At 46.4% G+C, this 24,698-nt stretch overlaps 1 protein-coding gene across 1 annotated transcript in view; it reads right to left on the bottom strand.

Moving 5' to 3' along the window:
• Window positions 1-15,463, bottom strand: part of LOC128684530 (vascular endothelial growth factor receptor 2-like) — a 103,930-nt gene extending 88,467 nt beyond the window's left edge. Inside the window, exons 1-4 of the mRNA XM_070089582.1 lie at window positions 15,105-15,463; window positions 9,866-10,150; window positions 5,777-5,956; window positions 4,278-4,435 (exon numbers count right to left, since the gene is read on the bottom strand). Coding sequence (XP_069945683.1) covers window positions 4,278-4,435; window positions 5,777-5,956; window positions 9,866-10,150; window positions 15,105-15,210 — 729 coding nt within the window. The 5' untranslated portion in view covers window positions 15,211-15,463. The remainder of the gene's footprint in view (window positions 1-4,277; window positions 4,436-5,776; window positions 5,957-9,865; window positions 10,151-15,104) is intronic.
• Between the last annotated feature and the right edge of the window lie 9,235 nt (window positions 15,464-24,698).

Genomic DNA, 24,698 nt, shown 5'->3' with positions numbered 1-24,698 from the left:
AAAGAATTGTTTATATTCACAGGCACTTCTTAAATAAACTTTTTTTCTGGATTTCATATTGGCAAAATCATCAATTATATTCTGAAAATCAATATTTCTTGTTAGATCAGACTCAATGGTCAACAAGGCTAGGTTACACAATTTGTCTTGGCTCATTGTTGAACGGAGCTGGTTTTTCACTCTTTTCAAAACAGAAAATGAACGTTCTCCTTCACAGTTAGTAGCTGGAAGTGTTAGGTAAAGGCGATACACTATGTCAACATTAGGGAAGGTTTCTGAGATACCTGCATTTCTTAAATGTTTCAAAGCAGCTGAGGGCGCACATTTTTCAGGTGGAGCTTTAATCTGATTCATATACCCAGAAAAATGAACTATTTCTTCAACAAATGTGTCCTGAACATCTGCTGAAAGGTGTTGTTGCAACTTTAATGCAGCTTCTCTCAATTCTGCATCTGGCATAGTAGTAATTTTGAACAGAAATCCAAACTTGTCATTGACATTCTAGTAGATTTCTTTTCTTTTCACTAATTCTGTAATCAGTGAATCCAGAATGACGAAGTATGTAGCTGTCTTACATTTCTGCCTTGGTAGCAACACAATTTCATTGTTTGGCTCTTCAAAATTGCGTTTCCTCTTCCTTGTCTGCTGATGATCAGCCCGGTAACTGTAGTCTTTCACCAGCAGTTTAGCTTTCTCTTCAAACATTTCAAAAGCTTCACCATTGCGAAGTGAGCTTACAAATTCCACTAAGCCTGCATAGAGGTTAGCACAAGTAGCCATTTCAATTTCAATTTTCTGAAGTGTCTTGTTCGTGGCATTTAACCGTTCCAGTATACAGTCCCAAAGCACACAGAGGAAGGCCAATTCAAAATCTTTCAATTTTGATGCTAAGCTGGCTGCTTCGCTTCTTGTAGTTGCTGTATGGTCTTCATCCTCTGCTATTTGGATCAAAGCAGAACGTATTTCAGCAAAGCTGTCTTTCAAAGCATGTGTTGCATCATGCTGCGCTGACCACCTTGTTGTTGATAATGATTTGATGACATCTCCATGAATGGTTGACTTGAGTATACTCCACCGATGCGTTGAAGCAGAGAAAAAATTAAAGAGTGCTTGTAAAAGTCCAAAAAATGAAACTGCAGCGACACAACACTCAGCAGCACATGACCCAACAAGATTAAGAGAATGTGCTGAGCAGGGCACATATTCAGCAAGTGGGTTGATTTGCTTGATACGGGCTTGTATCCAGTACTACATTCATCATTGTTTCTCCATCATGGCCTGAAAGAGGAATGAATTTTATAAAGCGCTCTACAGGCTTACCACTGGAGTCGACAAAGCGAACAATGAATGTCAATTGATCTGTATGTGAAATATCTGGTGTTAAATCTACGCTTATTGCAAAGTATTTTGCAGTTTTCACAGCTGCTATGATGTTATTGAGGACCTTCTTAGTCATCAGTTCAATAAATTCATTGCATATAGTAGATGACATGTAAGATACAGTGCCTCTTCCTGCATTCCCAAGGCGTGACACATGATTTGCTAAGAATGGATCGAATTGTGCTAACAGTTCTATGATCCCTAGGAAATTGCCATTGTTTTCCGAACCAAAAACCTCATTTTCTCCTCAGAAAACAAGTCCTCTTAGAGCTAAGAATTTTACAACAGCAACAACTCTTTCTAGAACTTTTCTCCAATAAGTGCGCTCTTTTTCAGTTTGATTTTTCCAAATGAGAATCCAATAAGCCTTTTTTCTGTGCACGAAATACACTTACTAAAATGCAGCTCCTGTGAGTGGTGCTGTTTTCATGTTCCTCGAAACGCTTGGAATTTTTCCAGTCATTGAACTCCTGTGTGAAGGTATTTTCTTTGGTAGAAAATAGCTTGCATGCTGAACAGTACACTTTTCCTGAGCTTTCAGAGTATACCATCCATGATCTTTTCACAGTTTCTGAATTTGCAAGCTTTCTATAAAACACAGATGACTTTAAACAACGACGACTTCCATCATCATAAATCCTTGCTGATTTCCTAAAGTCAATGTTCAGAGTTTGACTGAAGTTTTCTGCAATGAAAGCATTACGTAGAGAATCTGGTATTACATTTGGCCATGAGGCAGGATCTTCTAAGACAAATCCTGTGGATGAAATGTCCGTTGAGACATTGAGAGGAGACACAAAAGAAGTAGATGCTGGCTGAGAAATAATGGAGGGAGGGATTCCTGGATGATCTGACGTATCTGCAGATTCAACTGTACTGGTAACATCAGAAACTGTTCTCGTGAGCATGTCTGTGATCTTTCTGCAGCTTCCTACATCTTTCTTTTTCTGTTCTTCTTCTTGAATTTTCTTCTTTCTTTTCTGTGACCCACTCGCATAAGAACGTCCAACATCACGTTCACGAGATGCCATAATGAGGATGTATCACTGTCTGTAATCATGCAAATACAAATTTTTTATTATCAATTATTATTAATTTTTTAATTATTATTAATTTTTTTTCTGTCAATTGAGGAGATATGTCCCTTGTAGCCCCCTTTCCTCTGGCTGCGCATCTAAAAATTCAAAACGTTACCAGAAAGGAGTTATATACAGAACTTTTACCATAGATTAGGTTAGTGATTTGGGCTACGAATATTTTACTAATTCATCCTCCTTGATCTCCAATTTACTTAAACAGAAATCATACCGAGTCCAAGAACAATGCACGATGGTATTTATATTACCATTTTCATAACTAAACTAATCATTACGTTTTGCATGATATATGGCCTACCACCATAGATAAGGCCATGAGAATTAAAGAATGCAGGGACAATTTTCAGTTTCACCCAACCAACGATTTTCTGATGTGGCTTATGTGTTTCTGGGGAAATATGTAGTAAATTAATTGATGTTCTACATCACTTCCGTCGCAACTTGAAAACTAAGCATTTGCGACGGAAGTGATGTAGAACATCAATCAATTGAGATCTGTTATTGAAATGATAAAGACTTAAAGACAGGACAAAGTGCTTTTAAAACCTACAAACGGAAGTCAGTTTGCGTTTTTAGGTTTTTCTTTATAGTATTTTTACCAAAAATGCGTCTTTACTGGTCCATGCGTCTTTACTGGTCAAGTAACCCTATCAGGTACCTCCCTTAACATTTAGAGGCGAAAACAAACATTTATCCATACACATCAATGTCTATCAACAACACTTCAGTTAATTTGTCACAGTACAAGTCTAGATAACGTGTAATTACTACAGAAAATTGGAGAGGAATCTCCCATACTCACCCATTAGCGGGAAAACACAGCTGTTCTGATGTAAACAAAGGCATGTTGAGTGTTGCCATCTATGGTTAGGTTTATTTATTTTTATTTTATTTTATTTCATTTTTTATTTTTGTTTTGATTAATTTTTAAAAATAAATTTTACTCTCCAAACACTTGAACTTTTTAGGTAGGGATCCCTTTGCACTTGCACCATGTGCGCAGTCTTGGATGAGCCCCTGAACCCCTTGGACCGCGGGGCCCCCAAATGCCCGGGGCCCTAGGCAAATGCCTAGTTTGCCTATGCGGTAATCTGGCCCTGCCTCCATCCCAGCCCCAGGAAAGCAAACCCTCTGTCTCCTACTCCTGTCCTTCAAGCAGAACGCCCTATCCATGTATCTAACCTGGCTATCCCCAACAATAACAATATTCTTACCTTCCTTGGTGTCGTTCGTCGTGACGTTCCCAGTTGTGGAATTCGTCAAGACGTTCTCGCCAGTCTTCGTTGGGGTTTCTAGGGATGTCTCACTCACGTCTGCCAATGCTTCCTTGGTGCTCGTTGTGACATTTCCAGTAGAACACCCACATTCGTCAGGTAGCACCGAAAATGAGTTGGAAGTTTTCACAGTAGTCCTCTGGTTCCTCATTGTTTCTGCCTCTCCAACAGTCTTCTTGACCCTCGGCTTGGTTCCATGTTGCCTGGCCACTGACCAAGTCCCCCTCTTAACGTGGGGACTCACAACAGGAGGATTACTACGAATCCTCTTGTTCTCCTCCGTTAATCGCCGTATCTCCAACCTAGCAACCCTAAGCTCTTCTTTCAGCTGCTGGTAAAGTTGCTCAAGAGAGGGCATCCTGGTTCAGATTCACAGAGAGCACACAAACAGGTCTTCACAGAGCTAAGTACACGTCACCACTGACTAAGTACACGTCACCACGTCATGATTCACACGTGCCATAATAAGAGTTTCGGGCATTCAAATGTCTGCAAGATGGGTAATTTTAATGCCAACAGGCCTTACCTCGTGGGCGTAGTTGCAGGTTGAATTGTTGTGGCAGGTGAGAAGGGCGAGGCTGGGGGCGGGGTTACCCCAGCTGTTACACCTGACCTTCACTTTCTGACCTATCAGTGCGTAGTTCCGCGTCGTGTTCATGGTAACGCTGGTGTTAAGAGGCGCGCCTGCAGCGAGGGTAAAGGAATCACAACACTGGGGGGAAGTAGAATCACAACACTGGGAGGGAAGTAGAATCACAGTGCTGGGAGGGAAGTGGAATCACAACATTGGGAGGGAAGTGGAATCACAGTGCTGGGAGGGAAGTGGAATCACAACATTGGGAGGGAAGTGGAATCACAACACTAGGAGGGAAGTGGAATCACAACACTGGGAGGGAAGTGGAATCACAACATTGGGAGGGAAGTGGAATCACAACACTAGGAAGGAAGTGGAATCACAACACTGGAAGAGAAGTGGAATCACAACATTGGGAGGGAAGTGGAATCACAACACTAGGAGGGAAGTGGAATCGCAACACTGGAAGGGAAGTGGAGTCACAACATTGGGAGGGAAGTGGAATCACAACACTGGGAGGGAAGTGGAATCACAACATTGGAAGGGAAGTGGAATCACAACATTGGGAGGGAAGTGGAATCACAACACTGGGAGGGAAGAGGAATCACAACATTGGGATGGAAGTGGAATCACAACATTGGGTGGGAAGTGGAATCACAACATTGGGAAGGAAGTGGAATCACAACATTGGGAGGAAAGTGGAATCACAGCATTGGGAGGGAAGTGGAATCACAACACTGGGAGGGCAGTGAGATCACTACATTGGGAGGGAAGTGGAATCACAACATTGGGAGGGAAGTGGAATCACAACATTGGGAGGGAAGTGGAATCACAACATTGGGAGGGAAGTGGAATCACAACATTGGGAGGGAAGTGGAATCACAACATTGGGAGGGAAGTGGAATCACAACATTGGGAGGGAAGTGGAATCACAACATTGGGAGAGGAAGTGGAATCACAACATTGGGAGGGAAGTGGAATCACAACATTGGGAGGGAAGTGGAATCACAACATTGGGAGGGAAGTGGAATCACAACATTGGGAGGGAAGTGGAATCACAACATTGGGAGGGAAGTGGAATCACAACATTGGGAGGGAAGTGGAATCACAACATTGGGAGGGAAGTGGAATCACAACATTGGGAGGGAAGTGGAATCACAACATTGGGAGGGAAGTGGAATCACAACTCTGGGATGAGAAAAAGGAATCACTAAATCAAATCAAAGTACATTTACCTGAAGTAGTCTGAAAGGTAGTGCTAGTTGCTGAGGCTGGAACTATCTTAGTTATAGGTACTATTACTACTACTACTTTTTCTTCTTCGTATGATATTCACAAAGTGTGTTCAACCCGTATGGGTCGCTTAGCGCTACATCAAATTGCCACAAATTCCTCATCTATGACAACACGTCGTGTTATGTTCTGAAGACAGAGCATGAATTATTACTTACTGAGGAGATCCAATAAGGTGTGGACGCTGGTGGGTGGGTGTCCCTGGACGAAAAGGGTGAGGGTATATCTGCCAGCGTCCTGCAGGGTGTAAGGACTCTGAAGCCTCAGGAGGAGGACACCGTCGTGACACCTGTCATCCTGCTGTACCTCACCACATGTACGATTGAACAGTACCTTCCCTGTTGTGGTGGATTATGGAGAGGAGGAGTAAGTACAACGATCAGTATTAATCAAGGAAGACGAGGAAACCGTTGGTATAATATGGTAGGAAGGTATATTGCTGGTACAAGGAAGAGTTTCTCGATGAAGTCTCCCTCTCTAAAAACAATGCTGTATTAGAGAGAGAGAGAGAGAGAGAGAGAGAGAGAGAGAGAGAGAGAGAGAGAGAGAGAGAGAGATAGAGAGAGAGAGAGAGAGAGAGAGAGAGAGAGAGAGAGAGAGAGAGAGAGAGAGAGAGAGGAGAGAGAGAGAGAGAGAGAGAGAGAGAGAGAGAGGAGAGAGAGAAAGAGAGAGAGAGAGAGAGAAGAAGAGATAGAGAGAGAGAGAGAGAGAGAGAGAGAGAGAGAGAGAGATAGAGAGAGAGAAGAGAGAGAGAGAGAGAGAGAGAGAGAGAGAGAGAGAGAGAGAGAGAGAGAGAGAGAGATGGTCAAGGACAGACAGGGTTACCTGCCTGATGAACTTATTCCACCTCTAAATCGACAGGATGGGACCACCTCTACTAGTAGTCAAGAGAAGGCGGACATCTTTGCTGAACACTTTGCTACCAAAATGCAAGTTCCTGATCCAGCAAGGGACCCTCCTTGGCTAGCTGCAAGAACTGTATCAAAACTGTCAGTAGTGACAATAAGGCAGGAATAGGTGCATTTCCTTCTTAAATCGCTTGACCAAGAAAAGGCTGTGGGCCCAGACAAGTTGAGCCCAAGATTGCTGAGAAGATGGGCAGACCAGCTAGCAGTACTTCTAACTCGCATCTTTCAGCACTGCCTAGTACAGTGTAAATGGCCCTATCTGTGGAAAGAGGCAAATGTAGTCCCTGTTCACAAAAAGAAGAGCAGAGCAGACATCAGCAACTACAGACCAGTGTCACTCCTGTCAATCACTGGTAAGATCCTTGAGATAATAATCTCAAGACAAATGACAGAGTTTTTTGAATACCACTCACTACTTTGTGATCGTCAATATGACTTCAGGAAAGGTTACTCTGCTACTGATCTGTTGTTAAACCTCTCCACTAAGTGGCACCAGTCACTGGATGAATCCAAAGTCAGCTGTGTGGTAGCACTGGACATTGCTGGTGCTTTCGACTGGATGTGGCACCAGGGCCTCTTAGCAAAACTTCAAGCACTGGGAATTGCAGGCTCTACGCTATGTCTCCTCAGTGATTACCTTCATGGTAGATCTCTAAGTGTAGTTCTCAATGGAACGGAATCAGCAAGACATCCTACTGGGGCAAGTGTTCCACAAGGAAGCGTGCTGGGACCATTGTTATGGAATGTCTACTTCAACGACCTTCATCTCATCCCAGAATCACATGCATATGCAGATGACTGCACACTGACATTCACTTATCCAAGAGAAGAAATGCCAGCTGCTCTAAGCTACATCAATCACCAGCTAAGAGCTATATCAGCTTGGGGAAATAGATGGCAAGTAACATTTGCACCTGAGAAAATGCAAATGATGATCGTCTCTAGGCACCATGATGGTAATGCTGGTGCAGTAGTAAGGATGAATGGGAGGGTGTTGGCACCTGGAGAAGAAGTTGATATCCTTGGGGTGAAATTTGACTCCAAACTAACCATGAAGAACCATGTTGTAAATCTAGCAAACAAGGCAGCCAGAAAGCTTACAGCACTTCGCCGTATCTCGCATCTGCTTGACAGTAGGAGTTGCAAGATTCTGTACGAGGCACAAGTACGCTCACACCTTGAGTATGCTCCACTTTCTTGGTTTGCCTGCCCCCCTCTCATCTGCGACTGCTTGACAGAGTGGAGAACAGAGCAAGACGTCTCATCTCTCGCCGGGACCCATCCTGGATACATCTGTCATTTCAGCAGAGCCTTAAACACAGGAGGGATGTGGGTGGCCTTACTGTTATGTACAAGGCCAATATTGTCAAAGTACCACACTTGGATCCACTTCGAGGACAGCGTGAAACAAGCTTTTATGCCACAAGACGGGCAGAAAGCAGCAACTTCACTCTGGCTGTACCCTTCTCCAGAGCATCACTCCATCTGAGATCATATATACCCAGGATGACTCGAGTATGGAGCACATTCGTACAGCATAATGATGTCAACGAGATAAAGTCAGTTGATCAAATGCAAATGCTGGCCCACAGATGGCTCCAACTTCATCCTGTTCCCTGCTTGTATGTCTCATAACAATAAAAATGCTTCCAGCATCTGGCAGCAGTGCTTCATCGGCAAGTTCTGAGTCAGGATTTTCTTCACCAGAGATTGATGCAGTTAATAATCAGGGAACTTTCACTGCACCTGAACACCTACTGCGCCAAAGTACGAACAGCAGGGACACATCTGTCAGAACTGGTTGAGGATGGGGTAGAATACGTGGAAGAGAACGTGGAGGAGGAAGACATCTACAGCCGTCTCACCCTCCACTAACACAGTCCCAGCCCCAGAACCTGAGGACAAATCAGCAAAACACAGGAGGTGCAACAAATCATAGTCCACCCTCCCAGGCACCTAGGCAGTGCTCTCGCTGTCACCGGAAGGGGCACACCGTCAACAACTGCCTGCGAGATACCAGGTGCAATTACTGCTACAAGAAAGGACATTAGGAGGACCAGTGTCGGAAGAAAAAGGAACTTGACAGACAGGACCACCTGTTTAGAGACCTTGTGGCATGCAAAGAGTACGTAACCTTTATTCGGCGCATGGACACACCCTCATTTACAGGCTATCTCCCCCAACCAGCGAACCAGGTTGCTAAGAGTTGGTGATGGGGCCCCATCGTTCAACTAGTGACCAGGTTCTAGCCAATAAGAAGGTGGGATTGGCAATCGCAGAGGTTATGTGGATACCGCTCTCCTGTCTGCCCTTGTCATTCCCATTCTAGAGCTGGTTGAGCACGGTCTGCTATCTTGTGGCTTCTAATTCTGCCTTGCTTACCGTGACGTGCACTATACTTATTACTGTACATAGTGTACATATTGCTGTTCTAAATTGGTGAAGGATAATATAAGTCTAAACTTTTTCTGCTGTGTTTCTTTTGCTCCCATTACACCTGGGATAACAGGCCTTTGAAATCCTAGGTTGTAATAGACCTGTTCTCGGAACAAACCAGCAGGATCTCTGAATTGGTGAATACTCTCACACGTCACTCACTCAGCTACTCCTATCTCAGCCCAGCAGGTGGTACTGTGCCTTATACAAGACCATAGACCTACATCCCTGCAGCTGCCTCAGTACCCTACCTCTCTCAAGGGCAGGTACCTTACGTGCCTTACACACCCACCACCTGAAGCTGACCACATCATGAGGAGCCAGTCTATCAGCATCCTGTCTGCCAATATTAGAGGTTCCATTACTAATGTTGGAGAGCTCACACATAGTTTTGTGAACACTCGACGTCCCGACATGATAGCTGATGTTGAAACATTTTTGGACGACAGGACTCCAGAAAATTTTGCAAGAATTGCTGGCTACACCTCATGGATGAGAAGAGACAGATATATGTAATAGCTCTTAGCTTGCCAATAAAGTTAGAAATCCTTAACCTGTAAAGAGCTTGTCAATAAAGCTAGGGATCCTTAACCTAACCTTGTCAAACCCCGTGTAAAAAAAAAACGGAGAGTGAGAGTGAGAGTGTGAGAGAGAGAGAGAGAGAGAGAGATAGACAGACAGACAGACAGACGGACAGAGACAGAGAACTCAATCTAAGGATGAAATCCAACGAATATACAATAATATTTACAGCAAGATATAGGAATATAACTATTATATTTGATTATAAATTTAACTTGAACATGTCATCAGCATCAATTACAAAACTCCTCAAGTGCTTGAATCAAGATGTTTGTTATGAGAACCTCCTTCCAAGGTAGACATGGCCGAGTTCTGTCTCACCACTAGGATGCGTCCACACGAGACGGGGTTCTGGGTACGCCCGGAAGTGGACGGTCCAGTTCACTGGGACAGTGTTGTCTGGGGCTACGGTGTCGTCTAGGGCCACTGTTTCATCTGGAGAGACTACGTTGTCCAAAACCACAGTGTGGTTAAAGGCGGCGGTGCGGCTCAGAGTGAAGGTGTTGTTGGGGGCTTCGGTGTGGTCCAGGTCGGTGGTGTGGACGGAGACGCGTCGTGTTATGTTCCACGGCTGGTCAACACTGAGGCTCGGGTTCATCTCTGGATCTGAGGAAGCATCATCTTAGTTATCAACATAAAGAATAACATATTAAACACAATTATAGGAATTAGCTAAAAGGATCTATCTGAATCTTGCGCGTTTGCCTGTGATCATCTGGTTGTCGTTGCAGGGGTTGAGCTTTAGCTCTTGGCCCCGTTTCTTAAATACTTATTCACTACTTTCCAGCCTAGTGACGTATAAAACATATTCATAAAGCAATGTAGAGAATTTGCCCCAACCAAGTCCTCATATGAGTCATTCCAGTTTCTAACCTTCCCTGACGGCTCTTTGCCTCAAGTGCTTCCGTAACTTTCCTCCCGGGCACTCTTTCCGAGCAATCTGTCTGTTTGTACTGTCCACTCCCCACTGACTACTTTGTATGTCATTATCAGGTCTAAGGCAAATCATTCTATCCTTCAAGAGCGTTATTTTCGGATATTTTAGTTTCTTTCCTGGACTTTCTCAAGTTTCCAGATATTCAAGATCAGGTGCGGGTTCAAAGCTGGTCTGACAGATGACAGAAGTTTCTGAACACTCTCCTCAGATTCACGAGCGGTGTACACTGCTCTCAGGTACACCAGCGGTGTACACTGCTCTCAGGTACACCAGCGGTGTACACTGCTCTCAGGTACACCAGCGGTGTACACTGCTCTCAGGTACACCAGCGGTGTACACTGCTCTCAGGTACACCAGCGGTGTACACTGCTCTCAGGTACACCAGCGGTGTACACTGCTCTCAGGTACACCAGCGGTGTACACTGCTCTCAGGTACACCAGCGGTGTACACTGCTCTCAGGTACACCAGCGGTGTACACTGCTCTCAGGTACACCAGCGGTGTACACTGCTCTCAGGTACACCAGCGGTGTACACTGCTCTCAGGTACACCAGCGGTGTACACTGCTCTCAGGTACACCAGCGGTGTACACTGCTCTCAGGTACACCAGCGGTGTACACTGCTCTCAGGTACACCAGCGGTGTACACTGCTCTCAGGTTCAACAGTGGTGTACAATGCTTTCAGGTCCACCAGCGGAGTACACTGCTCTCATGTTCACCAATGGTGTACACTGCTCTCAGGTTCACAAGTGGTGTACCTCTCTCTCAGGTTCACCAGTGGTGTACAGTGTTTTCAGGTTCACCAGTGGTGTACCCCTCAGGTTCATCAGTGGCGTACACTGCTCTCAGGTTCACCAGTGGTGTACACTGCTCTCAGGTTCACCACTGGTGAACGCTGCTCTCAGCTTCACCTGTGGTGTACACCGCTCTCAGGTTCACCAGTGGTGTACACTGCTCTCAGGTTCACCAGTGGTGTACTCCTCTTTCAGGTTCACCAGTGGTGTACACTGCTCTCAGGTTCACCAGTGATGTACACTGCTCTGAGGTTCACCAGTGGCGTACACTGCTCTTAAGCTCATCAGTGGTGTACCTCTCTCTCAGATTCACCAGTGGTGTAGAGTGCTTTCAGGTTCACCAGTGGTGTACCCCTCAGGTTCATCAGTGGTGTACACTGCTCTCAGGTTCACCAGTGGTGCACACTGCTTTCAGGTTCACCACTGGTGTACGCTGCTCTCAGTTCCACCTGTGGTGTACACTGCTCTCAGGTTCACCAGTGGTGTACCCCTCTCTCAGCTTCACCAGTGATGTACACTGGTCTCAGGTTCACCAGTGGTGTATACTGCTCTGAGGTTCACCAGTGGTGTACACTGCTCTCAGGTTCACCAATGGTGTACACTTCTCTCAGGTTCACTTGTGGTGTACACTGCTCTCAGGTTCACCAATGGTGAACACTGCTCTCGGGTTCACCAGTGGTGTACACTGCTCTCAGGTTCACCAGTGGTGTACCCCTCTCCCAGATTCACCAGTGGTGTACATTGCTCTCAGGTTCACTAGTGGTGTACACTGCTCTCAGGTTCACCAGGGGTGTACACTGCTCTCAGGTTCACCAGTGGTGTGCCCATCTCTCAGATTCACCAGTGGTGTACATTGCTCTCAGGTTCAGCAGTGGTGTACACTGATCTCAGGTTCTCCAGTGATGTACACTGCTCTCAGGTTCACCAGTGGTGTACACTGCTCTCAGGTTCACCAGTGGTGTACCCTTCTCTCAGGTTCACCAGTAGTGTGCAGTGCTCTCAAGTTCACCTGTGGTGTACACTGCTCTCAGGTTCACCAGTGGTGTACACTGCTCTGAAGTTCACCAGTAGTGTACACTGCTCTCACTTTCACCAGTGGTGTACCCCTCTTTCAGGTTCACCAGTGATGTACACTGGTCTCAGGTTCACCAGTGGTGTACACTGCTCTGAGGTTCACCAGTGGTGTACACTGATCTCAGGTTCACCAGTGATGTACACTGCCCTCAGGTTCACCAGTGGTGTACACTGCTCTGAAGTTCACCAGTAGTGTACACTGCTCTCAGTTCCACCTGTGGTGTACACTGCTCTCAGGTTCACCAGCGGTGTACCTCTCTCTCAGGTTCACCAGTGGTGTACAGTGCTTTAAGGTTCACCAGTGGTGTACCCCTCAGGTTCATCAGTTGTGTACACTGCTCTCAGGCTCACCAGTGGTGTACACTGCTCTCAGGTTCATCACTGGTGTACACTGCTCTCAGGTTCACCAGTGGTGTACACTGCTCTCAGTTTCACCTCTGGTGTACACTGCTCTCAGGTTCACCAGTGGTGTACACTGCTCTCAGGTTCACCAGTGGTGTACACTGCTCTCAGGTTCACCAGTGGTGTACACTATTCTCAGGTTCACCAGCGGTGTACAGTGCTTTAAAGTTCACCAGTGGTGTACCCCTCAGGTTCATCAGTTGTGTACACTGCTCTCAGGTTCACCAGTGGTGTACACTGCTCTCAGTTTCACCTCTGGTGTACACTGCTCTCAGGTTCACCAGTGGTGTACACTGCTCTCAGGTTCACCAGTGGTGTTCACTGCTCTCAGGTTCACCAGTGGTGTACACTGCTCTCAGGTTCACCAGCGGTGTACACTGCTCTCAGGTTCACCAGCGGTGTACACTGCTCTCAGGTTCACCAGTGGTGTACACTGCTCTCAGGTTCACCAGTGGTGTACACTGCTCTCAGGTTCACCAGTGGTGTACACTATTCTCAGGTTCACCAGTGGTGTACACTGCTCTGAGGTTCACCAGTGGTGTACACTGCTCTCATGTTCACCAGTGGTGTACCACTCTTTCAGTTTCACCAGTGGTGTACACTGCTCTCAGGTTCACCAGTGATGTACCCCTCTCTCAGGTTCACCAGTGATGTACACTGATCTCGGGTTCACCAGTGGTGTACACTGCTCTGAGGTTCACCAGTTGCGTACACTGCTCTCAAGTTCATCAGTGGTGTACCTCTCTCTCAGGTTCACCAGTGGTGTAGAGTGCTTTCAGGTTCACCAGTGGTGTACCCCTCAGGTTCATCAGTGGTGTACACTGCTCTCAGGTTCACCAGTGGTGCACACTGCTCTCAGGTTCACCAGTGGTGTGCACTGCTTTCAGGGTCACCACTGGTGTACGCTGCTCTCAGTTTCACCTGTCGTGTACACTGCTCTCAGGTTCACCAGTGGTGTACCCCTCCCTCAGGTTCACCAGTGATGTACACTGGTCTCAGGTTCACCAGTGGTGTACACTGCTCTCAGGTTCAATAGTGGTGTACACTGCTCTCAGGTTCTCCAGTGGTGTACCCCTCTCTCAGATTCACCTGTGGTGTACATTGCTCTCAGGTTCACTAGTGGTGTACACTGCTCACAGGTTCACCAGTGGTGAACACTGCTCTCAGGTTCGCCAGTGGTGTACCCATCTCTCAGATTCACCAGTAGTGTACACTGATCTCAGGTTCACCAGCGATGTACACTGCTCTCAGGTTCACCAGTGGTGTACACTGCTCTCAGGTTCACCAGTGGTGTACCCTTCTCTCAGGTTCACCAGTAGTGTGCAGTGCTCTCAGGTTCACCTGTGGTGTACGCTGCTCTCAGGTTCACCAGTGGCGTACACTGCTCTGAAGTTCACCAGTAGTGTCCACTGCTCTCATTTTCACCAGTGGTGTACACTGCTCTGAAGTTCACCAGTAGTGTACACTGCTCTCATTTTCACCAGTGGTGTACCCCTCTTTCAGGTTCACCAGTGATGTACACTGGTCTCAGGTTCACCAGTGGTGCACCCCTCTCTCAGGTTCAACATTGGTGTACACTGCTATTAGGTTCACCAGTGGTGTACCCTTCTCTCAGGTTCACCAGTGGTGTACACTGCTCTCAGGTTCACCTGTGGTGCACACTGGTGTTAGGTTCACCAGTGGTGTACTCTTCTCTCAGTTTCACCAGTGGTGTACACTGCTCTTAGGTTCACCAGTGGAGTACCCTTGTCTCAGATTCAGTAGTGGTGTACACTGCTCTCAGGTTCACCAGTGGTGTACACTGCTCTCAGTTTCACCAGTGGTGTACACTGCTCTCAGGTTCAACAGTGGTGTACACTGCTCTCAGGTTCAACAGTGGTGTACACTGCTCTCAGTTTCACCAGTGGTGTACACTGCTCTCAGGTTCACCAGTGGTGTACACTTCTCTCAGTTTCACCAGTGGTGTACACTGCTCTCAGGTTCAACAGTGGAGTACACTGCTCTCAGGTTCAACAGTGGTGTACACTGCTCTCAGTTTCACCAGTGGTGTACACTGCTCTCAGGTTCAACAGTGCTGTACACTGCTCTCAGGTTCAACAGTGATGTACACTGCTCTCAGGTTCACCAGTGGTGTCCTTGTATCTGAAGCCAGTATTTTCTTACCTCATTCCTGTAAGGTAATCCATGATCAGCTGTAGGTTCCTTTCCGATATTTTCTTATTTTCTAGCTAGTGGATCAGTTCATCTCTTTATTTCTTCCCTCTCTTTTTATTTTCTGCCCTCTCTCCTTCCTTCCCGTCTTCCCTCCTCTCCCCGCCTCTCACTACCTCCCTCCCTCATTCACATTCACTCACCCATGAACTTGACGATGATGCTCGTCCTGCTGAGCACTTCTTCACCAGGCCACGACACCACACACTCGTACTTCCCTGACGTCATAACTTCGTTCCTCGATGTCATCTCTTCTGAAGGCCAGACGAGACTACTCGTCGGACCCTGGTGATGCAATATATGTGTTTAAAAATGGTGAAATACAAGATATTATTTTGGTTTAGGTATTCTAGAATATACTATGAGAAAAAACGATTGACGTATCTCTGCGAGGACGGCCAAGTCACACTGTCACTTGGTAATATCTTAATAAACCGTTCATTCTAGCACACAACATGTAAAATTCATTTCTGATATTTACAGCATCCTGACACTTACTCTAACTGACCTCCTCGCCGAAAGTCCCGCCCATAAGTTCCTTGGCCTCTTAATGCAGACTCAGTCTTTGCGTTTTTGACAGAAATTAACTAGCAGCACCAACTCGGACTACGATTTTGCACCCGTGCAAACCCCACTGTCTCTAGCCCAACCCTCATAAACCCTTATCCACAGTGCTTTATGACCCTCTCTGGTTTAGTACACGTTTTGAAAAAAATATTGATCTAAAAAAGTTATATTTTAATATATTAGATATCATAAACAAACTAGATGAAAATGGGTTAAAACACAGCTGTAAAACTTTCGATTCCCAGAGGTTGTCTTCTTCAGAGCCTGGAGAGTTTACTTACACATATGGACCAGGCCATATATAGTCCTACCTATTACTTGTCTTCTTCAGCTTTTGAAGAAAATTCTGATGAGTGCTAGAAAGATAATTTCTGCATCGCCTGTGTGGTGCACAGACATGTTATTATTACCTATTAATGGCTTACACACACACACACACACACACACACACACACACATGGCGAGGTGTCAGAGTGGGCACCTGTGACCAGCGGGGTCCCACAGGGACCAGTGCTGTTTCTGGTATTTGTGAACGACATGGCGGAAGGAATAGACTCCGAAGTGTCCCAGTTTGCAGATGACGTGAAAATGATGAAAAGAATTCATTCATTCAAAGGGATCTGGACAGGCTGCAGACCTGGTCCAGCAATTGGCTCCTGGAGTTCAACCCCACCAAGTGCAAAGTCATGAAGATCGGGAAAGGGCAAAGAAGACCGCAGACGGAGTACAGTCTAGGGGGCAAGAGACTACAAACCTCACTCAAGAAAAAGATCTTGGGGTGAGTATAACACCAGGCACATCTCCTGAAGTTCACATCAACCAAATAACTGCTGCAGCATATGGGCGCCTAGCAAACCTCAGAACAGCATTCCGACATCTCAACAAGGAATCATTCAGGACCCTGTACACCTTGTAGGTTACGCCCATATTGGAGTATGCGGCACCAGTTTGGAACCCACACCTAGCCAATCACGTAAAGAAACTAGAGAAAGGGCAAAGGTTTGCAACAAGGGTAGTCCCAGAGATAAGAGGTATGTTCTACGAGGAGAGGTTACCTGGAGGTTATTCCGGGGATCAACGCCCCCGCGGCCCGGTCCATGACCAGGCCTCCCGATGGATCAGGGCCTGATCAACTAGGCTGTTACTGCTGGCCGCACGCAGTCCAACGTACGAGCCACAGCCCGGCTGATCCGGCACTGACTTCAGGTATCTGTCCAGCTCTCTCTTGAAGGCAGCCAGGGGCTTATTGGCAATTCCCCTAATGCTTGATGGGAGGCTGTTGAACAGTTTTGGGCTCAGGACACTTATGGTGTTTTCCCTTAGTGTACCAATGGCGTCCCTACTTTTTATTGGGGGCATTTTGCATCGCCTGCCCAGTCTTTTACTTTCGTAGGGAGTGATTTCTGTGTGTAGATTTGGGACCATTCCTTCCAAGATTTTCCAAGTGTAGATTATGATATATCTCTCCCTCCTGCGTTCCAACGAGTACAAGTCAAGTGCTTCCAAGCGTTCCCAGTAGTTAAGGTGCTTGACAGAACTTATACGTGCAGTAAAGGATCTCTGTACACTCTCTAGATCTGCGATTTCACCTGCTTTGAATGGAGATGTTAATGTCCAGCGACGGGCTGGAGTTTTGAGACTCTATGACCGGGGGTTCAATCCCGGCCGGGGGTATGGTTTACAGCAGTATTCCAACCTAGAGAGAACAAGTGATTTGAAAAGGATCATCATTGGCTTGGCATCTCTCGTTTTGAAAGTTCTCATTATCCATCATATCATTTTCTTTGCACGTGCGATCGTGGCACTGTTGTGATCCTTGAAAGTGAGATTCTCAGACATTACTACTCCCAGGTCCCTTACATTATTTTTCCGCTCTATTGTATGGCCGGAGTCAGTAGTATACTCTGTTCTAGTTATTATCTCCTCCAGTTTTCCATAACGGAGTAGTTGGAATTTGTCCCCATTGAACATCATATTGTTTACCGTTGCGCACTGGAAAACTTTGTTTATATCTTCTTGGAGGTTAACCGCGTCCTCAGCAGATGACAGCCTCATGCAGATCCTAGTATCATCCGTAAAGAATGATATGGTGCTGTGGTGTATATCTCTGTCTATGTCTGATATGAGGATAAGGAATAAGATGGGGGCGAGTACTGTGCCTTGTGGAACAGAGCTCTTCACTATGGCAGCCTCCGATTTAACTCTGTTGACCACTACTCTTAGTGTTCGATTTGTTAGGAAGTTGAAGATCCATCTCCCCACTTTCCCAGTTATTCCTTTAGCACGTATTTTATGGGCTATTACGCCATGATCGCATTTGTCAAATGCTTTTGCAAAGTCTGTGTATATTACATCTGCATTCTGATTTTCTTCCAGTGCATCCAAGGCCATGTCATAGTGATCCAGTAGTTGTGAGAGGCAGGAGCGACCTGCCCTGAACCCATGTTGTCCTAGATTGTGCAGATTTTGGGAATCCAGGTGATTTGCAATCCTGCTTCTTAGCACTCTTTCAAAGATTTTTATGATGTGGGGCGTCAGAGCTATTGGTCTATAGTTCTTAGCTAATGCTTTGTTGCCACCTTTATGGAGTGGGGCTATATCCGTTGTTTTAAGTGACTGTGGAATTTCACCTATGTCCAAGCTCCTCCTCCATAGTGTACTTAATACACGCGAGAGGGGTTTCTTGCAGTTCTTAATGAAAACAGAGTTCCACGAGTCTGGGCCCGGGGCTGAGTGCATAGGCATGTTGTCAATGGCTTTTTCGAAAACTATCGGAGTTAGGGTAATGTCGGAAATCTGGCATACTTTTATGGAGTTTTGAGGCTCATTCATGAAGAAATCATTTGGGTCGTCGATCCTCAGACCGATTAGTGGTTCACTAAACACAGAGTCGTACTGGGATTTCAATATTTCACTCATTTCCTTGTTGTCATCTGTGTAAGTCCCATCCTGTCTGAGTAAGGGCCCGATGCTAGATGTGGTATTTGCCTTGTTTTTGGCATATGAAAAGAAATATTTTGAATTTCTTTCAATTTCACTAATAGCTTTAAGCTCCTCCTGCCTCTCCTGGTTCCTGTAAGAGTCATTTAACTTAAGTTCGATAGTTTCCACTTCCCTGGTCAGCGCCTCCTGGCGCCACTGGAGGACAGGAGAGATAGGGGGGGACATGATAACGACATACAAAATACTGAGGGGAATTGACAAAGTGGACAAAGACAGGATGTTCTAGAGATGGGACACAGCAACAAGGGGACACAGTTGGAAGTTGAAGACACAGATGAATCACAGGGATGTTAGGAAGAGTTTCTTCAGCCACAGAGTAGTCAGGAAGTGGAATAGTTTGGGAAGCGATGTAGTGGAGGCAGGATCCATACATAGCTTTAAGCAGAGGTATGATAAAGCTTAAGGTTCAGGGAGAGTGACCTAGTAGTGACCAGTGAAGAGGTGGGGCCAGGAGCTTGGACTCGACCCCTTCAACCTCAACTAGGTGAGTACACACACACACACACACACACACACACACACACACACACACACACACAAACACACACACACACACGCACACACACACACACACACACAAACACACACACACCCACACACACACACACACACACACACACACACACAGGACAGAAACATTGCGGAACAGGAAACTCCAAGAGAAACTACGGTTGAAATACTTGGAAGAGTAGAAGAGGGTGTTCCTAGACAGAGACAGAACACAAACAGAACGACAGTAGCTGAAGGAGAGAACAAAAAAGCGATAGGAGCTAGGAAAGGAGACAAGGATGGAACCAGCAGAGGTCAATCAGAGCAGAACAGTGCAGAAAGGGCAAGTACACACACAACTATCCTCAGAACCCCACAACCTATCACGCCATCCCAACACAAACTACAATCCATACCCACAGCTTCCACCTAACACCCAGCTATAGAATCCCACAGTAAGCTACCAAGTCTCCCACCCACACAGGCGCCCCAAACAACAGTGTTAGGAAGAAAACTGAAGGTATGGTACACAAACGCTGATGAAATAAAAAATAAGTGGGAGGAGTAGCACGAAAGAATAAAAGAGGCATCACCGGACATTATAGCTCTCACAAAAACCAAGCTTACAGGTATGATAACAGATGCCATTGGAAAGATGGCATCTGTTATCATACCTGTAAGCTTGGCACTGCTGATCAAAAACCGATGGAATTTTGAAGAGCTGGAGAGAGGAGACAGCGGAGAAGCAAGTGATTACACAGTGGGAACGCTTCACTCTGGAGGTCCCAAGATGGTAATTGCAGTGATGTATAACCCACCACAGAACAGCAGGAGGCCAAGGCAAGAGTATGACGAGAGCAATAGAGCAATGGTTGACACACCGGCTGCAGTGGCCAGAAAAGCTCATTCATGGAGGGCAAAGCTCCTGATCATGGGTGACTTTAACCACAAGGAGATCGATTGAGAGAACTTGGAGCCACATGGGGGACAAGATACATGGAGGGCTAAGATGATGGAGGTGGTGCTGGAAAACTTCATGTACCAACACGTAAGGGACCCTGCAAGAGAGAGAGGAGAGGATGAACCAGCAAGACTGGACTTAGTATTCACCTTGAGTAGTGCAGATGTTGAGGACATCACATATGAAAGACCTCTTGGGGCCAACGATCATGTGGTTTTAAGCTTCGAATACACAGAAGAGCTACAAGTGGAGGGGGAAGCAGGAAGGCCAGAACGAATGACGCCAAACTACAAGAAAGGGGACTACACGGGAATGAGGAATTTCCTGCACGGGGTTAAGTGCTACAAAGAACTGGCAGGAAAGCCAGATAATGAGATGATGGAATATGTAGCAACAATGTGCAAGGAGGCTGAGGAGAGGTTTGTACCCAAGGGTAACAGGAATAATGTAAAAGCCAGGATGAGCCCATGGTTCACCCAAAGGTGCAGGGAGTCCAAAACCAAGTGTGCTAGGGAATGTAAGAAATATAGAAGGCAAAGGACCCAGGAGAATAAGGAGAGCAGACGTGGAGCCAGAAATGAATATGCACAGAAACGACAATATGAAAACGACATAGCAGTGAAAGCCAAATCTGACCCGAAACTGTTATACAGCCACATCAGGAGGAAAACAACAGTCAAGGACCAGGTAATCAGGCTAAGGAAGGAAGGAGGAGAGACAACAAGAAATGACCGTGAAGTATGTGAGAAACTCAACAAGAGATTCAAAGAAGTGTTAACAGAGGAGACAGAAGGGGCTCCAGAAAGACGGAGAGGTGGGGCACACCACCAAGTGCTGGACACAGTACACACAACCGAGGAAGAAGTGAAGAGGCTAAGAGGCTTCTGAGTGAGCTAGATACCTCAAAGGCAATGGGGCCTGATAACATCTCTCCATGGGTCCTGAGAGAGGGAGCAGAGGTGCTATATGTACCCCTAACAACAATATTCAATACATCTATCGAAACAGGGAGATTGCCTGAGGCATGGAAGACAGCAAATGTAGTCCCAATCTTTGAAAAAGGAGACAGACATGAAGCACTAAACTACAGACCAGTGCCACTGACATGTATAGTATGCAAAGTCATAGATAAGATTATCAGGAGAAGAGTGGTGGAACACCTAGAAAGGAATGATCTCATCAACAGCAGCCAGCATGGTTTCAGGGACGGGAAATCCTGTGTCACAAACCTACTGGAGTTCTATGACATGGTGACAGCAGTAAGACAAGAGAGAGAGGGATGCGTGGATTGCATTTTCTTGGAGGGCAAGAAGGCGTTTGACACAGTTCCACACAAGAGATTAGTGCAAAAACTGGAGGACCAAGCAGGGATAACAGGGAAGGCACTACAATGGATCAGGGAATACTTGTCAGGAAGACAGCAGCGAGTCATGGTACGTGGCGAGGTGTCAGAGTGGGCACTTGTGACCAGCGGGTCTCACAGGGGTCAGTCCTAGGACCAGTGCTATGTGTGGTATTTGTGAACGACATGACGGAAGGAATAGACTCTAAGGTGTCCCTGTTTGCAGATGACGTGAAGTTGATGAGAAGAATTCATTCGATCGAAGGCCAGGCAGAACTACAAAGGGATCTGGACAGGCTGCAGACCTGGTCCAGCAGTTGGCTCCTTGAGTTTAACCCCACCAAGTGCAAAGTCATGAAGATTGGGGAAGGGCAAAGAAGACTGCAGATGGAGTACAGTCTTGGGGGCCAGAGACTACAAACCTTACTCAAGGAAAAAGATCTTGGGGTGAGTATAACACTAGGCACATCTCCTGAAGTACACATCAACCAAATAACTGCTGCAGCATATGGGCGCCTAGCAAACCTCAGAACAGCATTCCGACATCCCTGTACACCATGTACGTTAGGCCCATATTGGAGTGTTCGGCATCAGCTTGGAACCCACACCTAGCCAAGCACGTAAAGAAACTAGAGAAATTGCAAAGATTTGAAACAAAACTAGTCCCAGAGCTAAGAGGTATGTCCTACGAGGAGAGGTTAAGGGAAATCAACCTGACGACACTGGAGGACAGGAGAGATAGGGGGGACATGATAAGGACATACAAAATACTGAGAGGAATTGGCAAGGTGGACAAAGACAGGATGTTCCAGAGATGGGACACAGCAACAAGGGGACACAGTTGGAAGTTGAAGACACAGATGAATCACAGGGATGTTAGGAAGTATCTCTTCAGCCACAGAGTAGTCAGGAAGGTTAAATGGTTTGGGAAGCGATGTAATGGAGGCAGGATCCATACATAGCTTTAAGCAGAGGTATGATAAAGCTCACGGTTCAGGGAGAGTGACCTAGTGGCGACCAGTGAAGAGGCGGGGCCAAGAACTTGGACTCGACCCCTGCAACTTCAACTAGGTGAGTACAACTAGGTGAGTACACACACACACACACACACACACACACACACACACACACACACACACACACACACACACACACACACACACACACACACACTTGCTGAGGTGGCAAGAAGAGCTCACTCCAGCAGAGCAAAGTTGCTGGTTATGGGGGATTTCAACCACAGGGAGATTGACTGGAAAAACCTGGAGCCACATGGGGTTCCCGAAACATGGAGAGCCAGGATGTTGGACGTGGTGCTGGAAAACCTCATGCACCAACATGTTAAGGACACTACCAGAGTGAGAGGGGAGGATGAACCAGCAAGATTGGACCTTGTGTTCACCCGGGGCAGCTCAGATATTGAGGATATCAAGTATGAGAGTCCCCTAGGAGCTAGCGACCACGTGGTTCTGTGCTTTGAATACATAGTAGAGCTGCAAGTGGAGAGAATAACAGGAGTTGAATGGGAAAAGCCTGACTATAAAAGAGGGGACTACATAGGGTTGAAGAACTTCCTGCGGGAGGTCCAGTGGGACAGAGAACTGGCAGGAAAGCCAGCAAATGAAATGATGGAATATGTAACAACAAAATGCAAGGAGGCAGTGGAAAGGTTTATTCCCAAGGGCAACAGTAACAACGGGAAGACCAGAACGAGCCCCTGGTTTACCCGACGTTGTAAGGAGGCAAAAACAAAATGCAATAGAGAATGGAAAAAGTACAGAAGGCAGAGAACACACGAAAATAGGGAGATCAGTCGCAGAGCCAGGAATGAGTACGCACAGGTAAGGAGGGAGGCCCAGCGACAGTATGAAAATGACATAGCATCGAGAATCAAGACTGACCCGAAACTGTTGTATAGCCACATCAGGAGGAAGACAACAGTCAAAGACCAGGTGATCAGATTAAGGACAGAAGGTGGAGAACTCACAAGAAATGATCAGGAGGTATGTGAGGAGCTGAACAGGAGATTTAAGGAAGTTTTTACAGTAGAGACAGGAAGGGCTGTGGGAAGACAGCACAGAAAGGAACATCAAGAGGGAATATACCAACAAGTGTTGGATGACATACGAACAACTGAGGAGGAGGTGAAGAAGCTCTTAAGTGACCTTGACACCTCAAAGGCGATGGGACCGGACAACATCTCCCCATGGGTCCTTAGAGAAGGAGCAGAGATGCTGTGCGTGCCTCTAACCACAATCTTCAACACATCCCTTGAAACTGGGCAACTACCTGAGAAATGGAAGACAGCTAATGTAGTCCCCATATTTAAGAAAGGAAACAGAAACGAGGCACTAAACTACAGACCTGTGTCTCTGACATGTATTGTGTGCAAAGTCATGGAGAAGATTATCAGGAGGAGAGTGGTCGAACACCTGGAAAGGAACAAGATTATAAATGAAAACCAGCATGGGTTCATGGAAGGCAAATCTTGTATCACAAACCTCCTGGAGTTTTATGACAAGGTAACAGAAGTAAGACACGAGAGAGAGGGGTGGGTAGATTGCGTTTTCCTAGACTGCAGGAAGGCCTTTGACACAGTTCCCCACAAGAGATTAGTGCAGAAGCTGGAGGATCAGGCGCACGTAAAAGGGAGGGCACTGCAATGGATAAGGGAATACATGACAGGGAGGCAGCAACGAGTCATGGTACGTGAAGAGGTATCACAGTGGGCGCCTGTTACGAGCGGGGTCCCACAGGGGTCAGTTCTAGGACCAGTGCTATTTTTGATATATGTGAACGACATGATGGAAGGAATAGACTCTGAAGTGTCCCTGTTCGCAGATGACGTGAAGTTGATGAGAAGAATTAAATTGGACGAGGATGAGGCAGGACTGCAAAGAGACCTGGACAGGCTGGACATGTGGTCCAGCAACTGGCTTCTCGAATTCAATCCAGCCAAATGCAAAGTCATGAAGATTGGGGAGGGGCAAAGAAGACCGCAGACAGAGTATAGGCTAGGTGGACAAAGACTACAGACCTCACTCAGGGAGAAAGACCTTGGGGTGACCATAACACCGAGCACATCACCGGAGGCACACATCAACCAAATAACCGCTGCAGCATACGGGCGCCTGGCAAACCTGAGAATAGCGTTCCGATACCTTAATAAGGAATCGTTCAAGACACTGTACACTGTGTATGTTAGGCCCATACTGGAGTATGCAGCACCAGTCTGGAACCCACACCTGGTCAAGCACGTCAATAAGTTAGAGAAAGTACAAAGGTTTGCAACAAGGCTAGTCCCAGAGCTCAAGGGAATGTCGTACGAGGAAAGGTTAAGGGAAATCGGACTGACGACATTGGAGGACAGAAGGG

Source organism: Cherax quadricarinatus, chromosome 2 (genome assembly GCF_038502225.1).
Source record: "Cherax quadricarinatus isolate ZL_2023a chromosome 2, ASM3850222v1, whole genome shotgun sequence".
Classification (NCBI taxonomy): Eukaryota; Metazoa; Arthropoda; class Malacostraca; order Decapoda; family Parastacidae; genus Cherax; species Cherax quadricarinatus.
This window is presented reverse-complemented; position numbering and strand designations above follow the sequence as displayed.